General features: G+C 40.4%; 1 protein-coding gene across 2 annotated transcripts in view; it reads right to left on the minus strand.

The window, feature by feature from the left end:
- AHRR (aryl hydrocarbon receptor repressor) overlaps positions 1–14,697 on the minus strand; it is an 86,752-nt gene that overhangs the window by 22,788 nt on the left and 49,267 nt on the right. For both annotated transcript variants that reach the window (XM_075084481.1, XM_075084480.1), the window contains exon 4: positions 5,965–6,065. In XM_075084481.1, the coding sequence (XP_074940582.1) occupies positions 5,965–6,065 (101 nt within the window). The remainder of the gene's footprint in view (positions 1–5,964; positions 6,066–14,697) is intronic.

Genomic DNA, 14,697 nt, shown 5'->3' on the forward strand with positions numbered 1-14,697 from the left:
CTGGATTTTAGAAATATGCCTATTTGCTAAGGAAAAAAAAAAGGACCAGGGCCTCTGAAATGTTCCTTTGTGTTTTGCCTGCGCCTGGCAAGAAGAAAGTGAATGTACACATGTGATAAAATGGCAAGTTACTCCTGACCCCGTTTATGGCTTTTTTTTCCATGGATAAATTCTCTGTAAGTCATCCCAAGTGACTAATGTCAGCTTAAATCATGTCATCTGAATTACTGGGAGAAGGTTCATGCTTGAAAACAAAGGAAAGCAAAAGGGTTGTTTAGGTAACTTTTAAAAGTTGTATTAACTGAAAAAGAAGATGCACTGAGACCACGAGCTTTTCTTGAGAACTTCCTATTTTGATGGCCCCATTTTAAACCAGCAGATTAAAAGGTGAAGCACTGTATCATCACCTAACAGGATTTACTGTAGAAGGACTGTACTAAGAGAGTCAGCACTGTTGGAAGCTGAAAAGGAATTGAAGACCAGAATAAATCAAAAAGTCTTTCTCTACCAGCTTTTGACTTCTGAAGTCTGTGCCTTGGTCATAGCCCTGTATAACAACCACGCACTTTTGTCTGACTCCCAATTTTCCTTTTCAAGTTGAAATTAAAAAATAACAGGAAGAGTAAAATCTCTTGCTCTCAGACTGAAATTCAAACTGGAGTACCTTTTTCAAGAGCACAGTTTTATCAAGTACTGATTACATAAATCAGTTTGGAAGGAGGAAGTGGAATTAGACTAACAAGTTTTAAAAAATTACAGGAAACCAAGTGGGAAAAGGGCTTGCTATGTTATTTCCTTATGCAGAGTGAAGAACAGCACCAATAGGATGTTTTCTAATGTATCATTTTCCAACTGCCTTGGAATGAAACTTGAACTCTAGTTCAAGCTGTTAGCAGAAGCCACCTGGAAGTACCTTTCACTGCCAAAATGTGCACATGCACCTCTCTGTTCAAAGTAACTCCCAGAAAGCTTATTATTTGCAGCCGCTTTTAAGGTAATGACATAATGTTAAATAATATGCTTCAAGCTTGCATTGTATCAAATCCTGAGTCTTTTACTTAGATAAAAAGTCTGACTTTCGTTGGTTTTGATTAAGAAGACTTGGTCTCTATTTGTTATTCAAGGTAATGAAAAAAGGCCTCACTGACTTCAGTGGGAACTACCAAGCAAGAGCCAAAATTTCCTATTCACAATAGTGCCCAAATCTGTGATATGGAATTAAAAAATAATATATAAAGGACTTGTCTAAATGATAAAGTGCCTATACCTGATTATGCTGTAGCTTTGCACCAACAGTCAATTCCAAGCACAAATGCTGCTTGTTCAGTAGCTAGATACCTGAACTATCTCACTAGTCATGTTAGTTACAACTCAAATCAGCAAAATTAATCTGCTAAATGGTAGAACAAAAGCACGCCTAAAAAACACGGAAGCTCAGTTTGAAAAATCCAACTTTAGATGATTAAGTGATTAATGTAATGAAGCTACAATTATTGATACTAGTAGAGAATTATAAGGGCCACACCACCCAAACTAGCTTTCACTGTTTTTCTCCTCTCCTGAAGACAGACATGATTTTGAAGAAGCTATTTCTTTTTAAATAAAAGACCATATGTGTGATTTTAAGGTATTGTTTAAGATGCCAGGCATCTGAATGTCTTTGTCTAAAAATTTGAGTAAGTAAGTTGCAATTGCAGTACTGTTTAGGAAGGGTGGAGAATGAGACCTTTGCCATAGATTAATATACAAAATGTCAATAATTTGCTTTTGCTGCCATTGGTGAAAACTAAGAGGTTTGTTCTGTGTTTGGCCAGAAGAAACAAAGTCTCTTTCATACAGGAGGAGATTCCAAAGCATTCAGCAGCCTGCTGCTAAGCATATACACTGACTGCATGGGTCTCCTGGGCAGTCTCCTGACACGCTAAAAAGAATAAAGATTGGCGTAGTTACCACTAGAAGCTCCAGAAGGGTGGGGTGGGCTGGGCTGCAGAACCGGGGAGGTGCAGATGTTCCCATTGAAGGGCAGGTGATTCTGCCATTGGATCAGTGCTGTGGAGGCTTTTGTAAGGGAGCCTGTTGTCACTCTGAACTACGTAGAGAAAAATAGGCTATGGTTTTTTCCTTTTCTGCACAGAGACATGTTAAGCCTGCGGCCGCCCTTCTGAATTGTGATTCACATTATGCCTGAAAGGTCCTTGCATTTCTTGCTCCCGCACATGGGCTTTATAGTGAAATAGCAACCAAATCCAATACTTTGTTATTCAGCTGTATATCATTATTTGTTTTCAGCAGGAAAAAGGTGAATTGGGCATGCATAGCTGACTATCTCTGCTCAGGAAGAATGAGTGTATAGTGTCACTGAATAAGAAATACCAGGATAGTATGATGACTGGCATCTTCAGTGCAGCCATAAAGAAAAATATGAGACAAAACCACAAAAATGTGATTCTTGTGCCCTGAAGCCTGAAGAGTAGAGGAGTCATGTGGAAATCTGCCTGTCAACTGGGAAAAAGAGTGGCTTGGAACATTCTGAAAACAACTTGGACCTTCCCTGAAAGAGTGTAAGCTGCCAGTGAGCATGGAAATGACAAAGCAGGCCAGGTCTGGCCTTTATCAGTATTCATCAGCAAGATGGGGCATGACAGAATCAGGCAGTCTTACTCCATTAGCATCTGTTTGGGAGCTGCCTGGATCATCCAGATTTCTTTCTAATTTTTGTGACATTTTGGATATAAAACATTATTTTCACACCTGAAAAGAATTATATCCAGTACATCTGGAGACAGAGATACCATAAATCCTATGCTGCAGCCTACAACAGCAGAATGGAAGACCAATAGACATAACAAAGGAAGGAAGACATCAAGACATCTCCTTCAGCAGCAAGTGTTGAGGCAGAAATTTGAACATCAGTGTTTCTTCCATAACAAGCAGAAAAACTGCAGGAGCCACTGTGAAGTGGTCAGTAAAGTCCAAGTGACAATTTTAGCAGGGTGCTGCTTAGTATTTAGTTGATAATTACACAGGAAACAGTGTCAGTGGTGATGATGGGGCCACTGCCTGACTGCATGTCATTGAGAAGGGCCTCCTTCTTGGCAATGGACATTTAATTCTTCTGATAGGATAGTATAACACGTGAAAATTACACATGCATTTGGGACAAAGAATTACCTGCACAACAGTGTAGACTCTGAGTCTGGGCTTGAGACTGTGAGTGCAGCATAGCTGGGAGGAAGAGTAGGAGGCGGCTAACAGCCATGAGATGATTATTGCAATCAAGGATATTGCCTAGATACCCACTAGTGATTCATTCTTATTTTTCCAAGTCACCATTTTATTGTGTTTCTCCACCCCATCACCCCATAAATTCTATCTGGATTTATTGACTGCCAATGCAATTTATTTTCCCGCTTTTCTGGTTATGGGTTTGGCTCAGTGCTCTTTAAATATTCACTAACAAGCTTCAGAAACTGAATGTGGCCCTTTTCTGCCAGAAGGCATGTGGCACAAGGGTTGCAATACCACCTGTCTTGGAAAATATTTTGAAAGTGCGAAGTTAAAAATCATTATTGCAGTCAAACAGTTGGAGTCTGAAGTCTCCAAGGAGAGCAAAGATTGCAAGAATGGGGTGTACTCAAAAAGACCATTAATAAAACTGGACTTTGATTCTTAGCGCTTTGTCTGTTTTCCCTCCAAAGGGAAACAAAGATGGCAAGAAAAGACTCTCTTATCCGGAAGAAGTGATCTTAAAACACTGGAAGAAAGTATTTATTTAGATACCTGCTGTGTTCCACTAAAAGGTCTTTGATAATCTGCTATCATTGTTTATTGTATGATTGCTGATGAAAGCTATTTGATTATAGCTGTAAAAAATCTCTATAAAATCTTAAATAAAAAACACATGTCGTGGCACAGGCCTTTAGAAATAAAAAACATTTTAAACATACTTTGAAGACAGCCTAATTCCATTGTTTTCTTTCAAGCTGAAAGAGGAAGCACTGCATTGTTCCAAGACTTGAGAGTCACAGATACGTTATTTACCAGTAATTAGGGTTCTTGTTATTCCATATTTTTATCTATACACAGAGCACAGTGATCATACCCACTAGAAAAAAAAACCTAAAATAATTAACCCTGGTTTTCTGTTAACATCGCAGTCAGGGACAGTATTATTCACACATATTTTGGTGATTCAGATTATTCTGGTTTGTATTATATAAAGCATCTAAGAAAGGTTGCACAGTGCAAGGTGGTGTCATGAGAAGGAAAGCAGCTTTTGATAGCTGAAAAATATCTTTTGAGAGCCAATAAAGTGGCCAGATTCAGAAGGCACTATACAAAGTACAGCAACCACCAGCAAGATCGTTTGCTTCTCCTTGGAAGGAACCACAAATACAGCTATTTTGTTAAAACCCCACAGTCCCTAATAATCAACATGGTGAATTTGGTCGAACAATTAAAAAAACCCCGCTTTTCTTCACATGCCATGGCCACTGAATGAGCATCTGAGCCAAACTCAGTCCCCAGAGAACATTCCCAGCAAGGCCTAAGGAAAACTCATCCTCTTATTCTAGGCCAGACGTGCCCATAAACGAAGCCTGGTGAATACATTCATATCAACATGCACTTAATCATCTAGTTAATGATCCACATTAAGTATGATCCAGGATAAAATATCTCCCGTATATTCAAAAGGAATGCAACTCTTACATACCCTGTAGTAAGGAGACCATTAACCTACTGAGTAGTATTATTCTCTTGTAACCTACCTGAAATTATGTATCGGTGTTCTCTCCACATGCTCGTAGCAGTAGGGCTACTGTTTGAAGATCCTTAATGATTATAATTTGTGGGCATGTAATATACACTCAACAAAACATAGACTAAAGATAGGAGAGCCTTATTAAAAATTAGATACTATATTTATCATTTATATTATGCCCTCTACTCCCTATTCATTGAGAATGGAAACAATTGCAAACAATACCTGACAGCCAAACATCTCATTTTGGCACTGGCACTAACTAATCAGATGCCTCTGTGCTACTTGCTTTGAAATACAAGATTTAAAACTTCTAAAGTATTAAGAGGAAGGAAAGCAGGGTGCCGGTTTCCATTCCATGGGCTTGAATGACTTATCGTATTGGATCCCATGATAAAATGTCTTTTTTCTTTAATAGCATACAGCAGTTATTTGCTGGAGGCTACTATTTAATTTACATTTACACATATATCGGAGCTGTGATTCAAACACAATTTTTATACCATGAATATTATCCTATCCAAAACAACTTTACATATGTAGTCTTAATCACATCGGAATTTCCAAGGACCTCAGTGTATAAAAGGCATTATTACATCATGTGTTTGAAATGCAGATGTATCTGGGATGGACTGCTGTGCTCTAGCTGGTTCAGTAGTTCACAGCAGTATTAATTCTTCATCCAGATTAATGGATCCAATTCTCAGTAACAGTATGGCCCCTTTATGCTGTTCTGCCAATATAAAGTCATCCTAAAGGGGATAAAAATACATAGAAGGAATAACTTTTGGACGCATGGCTTCCCTCAGAGCACAGAGCTGAGGAAGTAGGATAAATTAAAATATCCCAGAATAATCTTAACTCAGATCAGAAACCAGACAAGCTCCTGTTGGCACCCTCAAAATACGGGCCAAGCAAAATAAACATCTGCTAACATTCCAAGTGAAAAAGGACTGTGAACTGGCCCACTGGACTTCACTGGTAATTTCAAGAGTGTAGGGGTGTGAGGTACAATTGTCCAGAGACTGACCAGGACTATCACGACTGCCAGTTTTGCTCTTGCAAGAAGCGCTCACAAGCGTGATTCTTGAATGACTCACACCAAGACTGACCTTGTTCAAAGTTGCCACAAACCATTAACCTGAATATTTGATCAAACTGACAAAATTAGAGCCAGAAAAGACAGTGTTTTTTTCACTCACTTCCAGTAGAAGTCCACCTTCTTGTACAGCAGTCTTGTTAGATACATTGTCTTCTTTTATTGTTTGGCCAACTTGCTTCTTAAAGTGCTTTTCTTGCATGGCTGTTGGAAAGAGTATTATCAATTTAGAAATCATAACGATTTGGGCCACTAGACTAAAATTCTTATTTAGGCACTTAACATGCATTGATTTAATTGGGAATTACTGTCTTTGTGGTCTGGATCTCAGTTACTGACAACTTTCTTTTGCTGTGAGGGAGATAGATACATATTTGGCAGTCCAGATGTTTTTTATATGAAATATCTATCACATTTTTTATTGAACATATTTTTTCCATTAGTGTACTCTACATAAAGCAACAACCAAAACCCACAGGAAAGAAACAAAAAAAAGTTAGCAAGTTGTTTTTTATATAAAAATATATATTATGACAATATAAAGAAATGCCTATATAGCTCAGAAGACAAGAGACCAAAACAAGTTTTTTATTTTCAGTGCTGACCTTCTTGGCATCAGATTATTTTCAGTCTCACTTTACCCTATTCACTGCTACAAGTCTGAGCCTGGCTGTAAGATTCAAGGGAGCGTTCTAAACTATTTCATCTTTAAACAGAGTTTTAAAGTTTGGTTTTAGCAGGTCATATATGACATGAAATTAATGAAAATCTCTCAATGTAGATTAAAATTGCATATATTTTTCCTAATAATAATGAAAACCTTCATGGGAGCCAAAACTGGTGAGTGCTCTTTGCACACATGGGTTATCATTGCTTGATCTGAATACTCAGATTAATGTCTTCATATCAATATATCCCACAGAAAAATCGCTGAAATACAATCCCATTTCTGGGGATAATGAAAGAATTTCTGAGAAGGTCAACATCACTTGATATTTTGGGCTTCTGCATCATCTAGGGAGTACGACAGGAACCTGTCTTTATCATTCGGTCAGTAAAAATTAAGAAGTCAGCTTCAGTCTTACTGCCCCATCCCAGAGATGGGTCATACACATGCCCCAGTAGCAAACAGAGATTCAGTTTTCTGTTTGTTCTCTTTTCCATGGAGAGAATGAGAGAGGAGGGCATACCAGTGAGATTAGCTGGGATATTTGACACACATTGTTTGTTCCAGCTAAAGGAGTGCTGGAGCAACCACAGCCAGAGATGGTTAATAATCCGAAATAGAATGGTTGAGACGGGCAGGGCTAGTTTATACCAAATCAGAATAAGAAGAGGAGACAGCCAGCAAACCTCTAATGCTCCTGAGCTTGTTGCTAAAAGTCATGACAATGGGATTTAAACTTTCAGTAAGATACCAAATTAAGAAAAAGTTCTACATTTTTAAATGGCTTGAATAATATCTGTTGGAAATGACCAAGAATATGATCTAAATGGAGTCACTTCCTTTCAAAAGGGCTGTGCAAGAGCCCTTTATCAATATAACAGCCTAGTGAGGGACTGTTGCAAGATACATCAGCATTTTACAACAGATGATGGCAATACAGAACCACACTGACTGAACATCTGTGATGTTTTTTAGCTTACATTGTAAATATTTGCTGCCAGTGATGATATCAGTCGTTACCCCAAAGCAATCATCTCCAAGGTGTAGTTAGATGTAATAAATCCCTCCCCTGGGCATGGGAAAACACATCAGGAAAATCCCAAGCTGCCTAAAACAGACCCCTACCCGTGTTTTCCAGCCAAAACAACTTTGTGATTTCAGACTTGCAAGCTAGGCTGCTATGAATGGGATACACAGATTCTTCGAGCTGCATTTTCATTTTGGTGTACCTTTTGAACTAACTGAAAAAGGTCACTGTTTTTTTTCTCCCTGATCAGCCAAGCCTTCTACTATACCTGTCCATAAGAACAGACATATGGACACCCATGACAATAATTTTTAAAAGGCCAGCCCCTATTCTAATGGCCTCTTTCAGAGTTTCCCTCCTCAGAGAAGATGTTTTTGTAATTACTGACATGGTGGTTTACAGACTTTGTGCAGGTTAAAGGACAGACAGGGAGGGGTGAGAGGAAATGAAGGTTTATTTTTTTGATGCGTTCTTTTGGCGTTGTGAAAATTCCACCAGTTTGAGCTTCATCATTAGTGGAAATTATTATTTTACCCAATGAGCGGGCCAGAGCTCCCTGCCTGTTTGTTAGCCTTCAGGCTTACACAAACACAGCAGCAGAAGCACAAGAGATGTTTGTTCCACAGCTCATCTGGCTACTATAAATTCCATCTCCAAATGGAAAGTATTTTAATGTTATTTTGCCAGCTAGAGTATGTTAGGCCACACACATCCGTTTCATAACATACCCTACTCACTGGCCTGGACTGCAAGGAGTCCCACTGCACCATCAAAGATGAATGACACCGCTCACACCAAGAAGCAAGAGCTCCTCAGAGACGGGGACGTTTTGTTCCTCGCACCTGAGGCAGTAGAGCCACTGCTCACTGTTCACATTTGTTCTGCCTCCCTGTTCTGGAAATACTGAATTAATCCACCCAGGGCATGACTGATACTGCAGTGACAGCTCAGAGGAGATACTACTGCTGGCGATAGCCTGTCACTCGGAGAAAGCACAGCAAGAAAGGCAGAAAACCACACAGGTCTTCAGAAAGGAATGAGAAGGACGAAATGCAAGATGTGACAGGGTTAGGAGGGAAAATTGCAAGATGTTATCTGTCTGAGCAGAAAAATACGGGAAAGAAAACAGAGCAGCCTAATGATACCCCTGTCACCACCAAGAATCAAGTGGTAGAACTGAAGGAAATTAAGTATTGGTTACGATGGGTGGCTTGATAGCAAGGGCCCTGATGCCAAGACAGCTGTGCTCAGCCTTAGACATTACATAAAATGGTGGCCCTCTGGAGCAAAGGTGAAGCCTATGATGACAAAAACAAATGAAAGGCTAGAGAATGCAGTAGTACTGTCTCTAGTAGGCGGGGAGGAGCAAACTGTGGAAAGATAAAAAATAACAAACAGCAAAGGATGACTCAGTGACCTGAGGGGGAAACTTCTGGCTGCTAGAGTTCCTACATATCAAGAATGGTGCAAGAAAAAAAATGATATTGCAGGCAGTCTGATGAATGTTATTGGCTGTGAAAAACTGGAAAGTTTCAGCTTTATGGAGCCCTGGACTGCTTTCTATGGGAAAGCCAACTCTTCGTACTAGATCGTCAGCAATTCAGAGTAGAGCGCTCACCTACTAGGTTCAGAACTGGCAAACTGAAGGGATGGGAAGCAGGAACAGCAGAGACCTTTTTCTGAGCACAGCTTATCTAACTGCACTTCCAGAAGACAAAATAAAACAGAAGATGGAGCTGTTCTGCCAAAGAAGATGAATGAGCATATTGATACTATAGGGTGATAAATACAAGATATACATGTACGAGGGCTGGCAGTTTTGCAAGATCATGTGATCTAGTCAGCATGGTGCAATCCCAGGCAACATTAAAAACCCACAAGTTTGGAAATGCTGTGTCCTACAGCAGGACAACACTGTGGAAATATACAAGGCAGGTGGGAAAGCAGCTAGGATGAGGAAGAGGAGGGAGAAAAAATGAAGAAAAATGGCCAATGCAGTTTTCTTGAAGGAAAGGTCAAAGATCGGAGGACATTGTTCCAATTTTTGATCTGAAAGTGCTGAAAGGAGTGGAAACCAAAAGGTAATGTAGAGTTAGAATTGACAATTAATGGAGAAAAACAAGTCCACAAGACGGATGGGACTATCTCAGACAGTGCTGGAGCCTTTCACAGCTGTACTGCCTCTCCCCAGAACACTGAATAAAGCTGAGATCTCTTTTGAGCCTCCAGTTCTGATACGAGCATCGCTATCTGCATTTGCAAACCTCTTGGCTTGAAAACCAAATCTGGAGTATTGTAAAGAAGAGAAAAGTTGCCTGGCACTTTAAAGTCTACAGAAGCATCATGAAACCAGCCGTTCCCTTTCCCTCAGAAATAACAGAACATTTATTCTTTGCAGAATACTCCTTAGTTCAGAGAGATGGAAATTTCAGGACTCTCATAAAACCATACTTTTTAAACTCATAGGATTACACTGTCCAAAGTGTTTCTATACCCTTTCCTGTGCAAGCACAACTTCTTTCTTCAGAAAATAATTAGAAAAATACCTGCCAAGCTATACTCCGTAACAAACTAATGCATGGTCAAACTGTACCCCAGCCATCCCAGGGGCCTTGCAATGCTCAGGCTACCTGTGTTAAGCAACAGCACAGGAGAGAAATGAGCAGTGAAGGGATGCTGTTTCTTATCTGAACACCTTGACTGGGTTCATTTGAGGTGTAAGAAGGGGGTGGTACTGTCTTCTTCAGACTTGGTATGATGCAGGCGTATCAGTTTTAAGCCCTTCCTTCTATGAGGAGTACCTGTGAGACCATTTCCCTCCACTGATGCCCAGGGGATAAATTGTGTCTTAAACTGGGCAGATGAAAATACCTGAATCTAGCTTGCAGGTTCAGAGATACTGCTTTAGGCATACAAGTCTTACTTTTGGTAACTGTTACTTGAAAGGAAGTGAAAACAGGGTCTTTCTTCCTGGATTGTCTAGCTGCAGGAAGAATCAGTTGTGCGTGTTACCCTGAATGCTAAGAAAACAAAACAAAACAACGAGGAAACACTCGGTGTGAGCAATTCTGCTTAACAAACCTACAGCTAAGAACTGAAATGGTCTGTTTCCTCTTGCTGCATTACAGAGGACACTGAGTCACAATAAGGACAGCACTCATTAAATGCATGCTGAGATTAAACAATATACAACATAAAGAACAGTTATTATATGTTGCCGAATGATATGAAAGGGGTGTTTGCACTCTGAAATGCCACAACATACAGATTGCACAAACACTTTGGGAAAGAAATCAGGACCAAAACGCACCCTCTGAATAAAAGATGTATGGAGCTCAGTCCTGTTGCAGAGGCTACCAGAACGCCAGATGAAATTATGCTAGCAATAATGTGAAGTTTTTCTTCCCAACTTAGCGGTTTTCTCAGTCTGCTTCTTCTTAAAAGATGCTTTGAAATCTGACTGCCCTTTGAAGTTTCTCGAGTACAGCATGACATTTATTTAAGGTATAAACCGAACTGTTTGCTTTCCAGATCCTGTCCCCTCTTTCTTTCAGAACCACTTTTCCCCTTTCTCGGTGAGCCCCATCCATTTTCCCCTGTGCACGAGAGGGGCATCAAAGAGGTGCCACCGCCCGGCAGCCCTCCTCTCCCCACAGACCTTGCATGGAGCTGGTGGGGGCACCTCGCCCCCCTGAGACCCCAGACCATGTCCCACCCCCTGTCCGGGGGAGCCCTTTTGAAGAGGAGGGGAGGGGGGGGAGAAGTCCCTGCTGTGGAGGAGGCAGACTGCTGACTAACCCCAGCCTCGCTGTCACGCAAGCCTCGCCGCCTGTCAATCTCCCAGCGGCTCTGACAGGGGCCTGGCGCCCATTCAAACCCTTGCGTGCGAGCAGACGAGCCACATTACCCTATGAAGTATTTCATAATAACAACAGCTGTTAAATATTGATGACTTCTGGCAAGCGCTGAATGCTTTTTGAGAAGGTTAAGCCTTCGTGTAATGGAACCTAATTCCTCATTATATACTGTATCAGATATCTGGAAGTTGCCTAAAAAAAGCAAAGGGGCTTAAAGTAAAGGATCAGGAAATAACTCTCATACAGCAGGGAGAGGGGAGAAAACCCACAGTGCAAGAGGTGAGGAGTGCTTCCCTGAAGTCAAATCCTTTCGCAAACTGTAAAAAACTGCTGCCAGAGCAATCATCAAAATGGTTGGTTTTGCTGTGTTCCACTGGACAGTTTTGTGTTTTTAGAAATTATTGCAGATGCGAGAAACTTTCTAAAATGGTGTTCCAGCTGCCACTGCCGTCTGTGTATGTAAGAGTACACATGGAAATTATTTCTACAGGAAAACATAGAAAAGAGGGACAAAGCTCACATTCCTATACTTTTTCTATGAACATCAGCCTTGAGAGATCCGGCTTGTTAGAAGACTTAGTGGTGATCAGACAAGATATTAAGGATGAGATCTCAGAGAGGGTTTCCAGCAGGCAAGAAAGGGAGAAGGGTGAGCCTCTTGCCTTGGGCAAGTCCTGCTGTGCTCTCCTCCAGTTCCCAGAAGAAATTCCCCCTCTTCATCATTGCCCTCTAAAACTCATCAGTCCTATCTTTTCCCTCTTGACCTAACCATTGAGCAAGTTTGTGTCAGGAAGGGAATCATTTCGGGGGTAGGAGTTCACAATTGACAGACAGAGTCTTTGGGATGGAGCTGGCATGATGCCAAGGCAGGCATTACCAGCGAGTCTAGAGAAAAGGCAGCATCAGAGGCAGGGTGCGGGTGAAAGAGAAGAAACACAAAGCAAGAAGTTCTTGGGGAGGTGACCAAATCAGAATATTTTTCTCTTGCATGCCTTTGGGGAATACGATTTAGATGAGGGAAGCTAAGAAGCTGAAAACAATTACCTGCTTATGTTCAGTTGTGCTGCGGTGCAAGGAGTTCTACAAAGCTTTAGAAAAGTATTTTACCTGTGGAGAACACAGGCCTATTAATTGAGTCAGGATAGGGAATCACAGAAACTTAGGACAATGTAGGTTGGAAGGGACCTTTGAATGTCATCTGGTCTACCCCACCCTGATCAAAATAGATCTAACCAGTTAGGCAGGTTGCTCAGGGTTTTTGTTGAGTATCCCCCATAATGGACATTTCACATTCCCTCCGGGAAAACTTTGATTGTTTAATCACAAACAGGATTAATTTTATAAGGTAAGAGCTGCTTATGGTTTTAGGTGAATGAGCATTAGGATAAGTTCTAGATGGACACTTCCTGTTTCCACAATTCTTGGTCTGTAAAATGAGCAGAATAATCTAAGAACTGCTGAGAATGGTTAAATGGGTGTCATGAAAAGTGTGTGCATAAGGAGAATATGTGAATTAAGTTATTAGCTATTCTTAGAATGTTTTTTGATGGTTTATTCTATCTGTATCTCACACAACCGGCTCACCAGAAACCACACTTGTATGTCATGTTTTTACGTAGTCTGGGACTGTAATACCTCCCTTATCCCATAACTTCTGAGGGATCACAGATCCAAACAAAAGCTGTGCCTTCATGCAAAACCAAACTGTGTGCTAACTATACAAGCAACAGACTCAAAAGAACTTGCCTAGAAAGCACATTTCCTCTCTGCAGTCTACTGTTGCAACCTTTCTCTCTTCATATGACTCAACAGATGATCTCCCCAACAGACAACCCTGTGTTGCGCATTGGCAAAGAAGATATTTTAGAGATCTCTTTGCGTCACTGTGAGTAAATATTTGAGTTATCAGTCGGTCTGGTACTCTATATTGGCTATAAAACTGCCAAAGACATGCAGTCCTCCTAAATTATCCCAAGATACAAGACTTATTCCAAGTAATTGTCTTCCATTTCATCTTCATAATTCCATTTGACTACCTACTACTTTAAATATGATGATTTGGGAACTTGCTGACTTAAAGATTCAGTCCTGGATCCTTAATTTCATCCATGTATTATTCCATTCTTAATTTAATTAAGCTGTAATATATTAGTTTGTCTGAATGTGTATTTGCTTGCACACCCTTTTGAATAAATCCATAAAAGGTAAATACAAACAGGTTATTCTACCAAACAGATCACAAGCCTGAGTTATTGGCAACCTTGAGTAAGAAATCTGCAAACCACTTAGTCCACTTGCAAATCAATAGCCACATCTCTCATAAAAATTAAGATGTTTCCAACAAATTCCTTGCCTCTTAAGTCATGAGTTTCTAAATTACATGTCCATTAATCATAATCAAGATATACAGAATAAGTTTAGTGTAGAAAAAATAAATTTAAGATAACTACTCTGTATTTAGAAAACTTGCTTAACATTGGTTAGTTCCAGAGTTAAGGACCTCAAAATGTACAATCAATGCAGTTTTATGTTTGTTTTACTCTAGTTTCCATTTTCCTCTGTACTACACTCTGAACCACTGCATGTTAAGTCTATGTAGAGGGATTCAGACTCCACCAAACTAACCCACATTAGCCATAGGTGTACTGCAGTGTGTTCTGACCTGCCACATCTTGATTGCTTGACTGGCATCTCAGCAAATCCCACTGATCATGATATACATACATATTCAGAGGAGTAGCACCTCAGGACACATTGATTCTAGGATCTATGGAGCAGATGGCCTATGAAAAGAACTTGCAGAGCTTCCCAGTTCTTCTAAGTGTCCTTCCTTCATGACGGCTTGTTGGCTGAATAGCTGTTCATCTTTTCCCTTGTCCAGATATTTTAAAAAATCTGTACAGGGAAAAAGAAAATTTAGGTTCTCTATATCCCCTGAATTCCCAGCACTTTCTCTCTCGATGGTCCAGGAATGTAGTCCTCTTTTGCTACAGCTCATATTATTTCATTGTCCCAAGGCCATTTTTCACTGGTTTGATTCTCCCAATGAAAATAATACAACAATGGGCATTGGGGTCCACAGCAGAGGCAGCCACCCTTTGAGGAGAGGCAAAAATGGCTATGGCTGTTTACTGAGGAGGAAATGAGGGGAAATGTAACAGAGGTTTACAAAACTGTAAAGGCAATGAATAAACCGAATGCAGAACTGCTGTTCACCCAACCCCAAAATATGAGGACTGTGAAGTGCTCAGTGACACCAGTACAAGAATGGTTTAAAGCAAAAAA

Source organism: Phalacrocorax aristotelis, chromosome 2, assembly GCF_949628215.1.
Source record: "Phalacrocorax aristotelis chromosome 2, bGulAri2.1, whole genome shotgun sequence".
NCBI classification, from domain to species: Eukaryota; Metazoa; Chordata; class Aves; order Suliformes; family Phalacrocoracidae; genus Phalacrocorax; species Phalacrocorax aristotelis.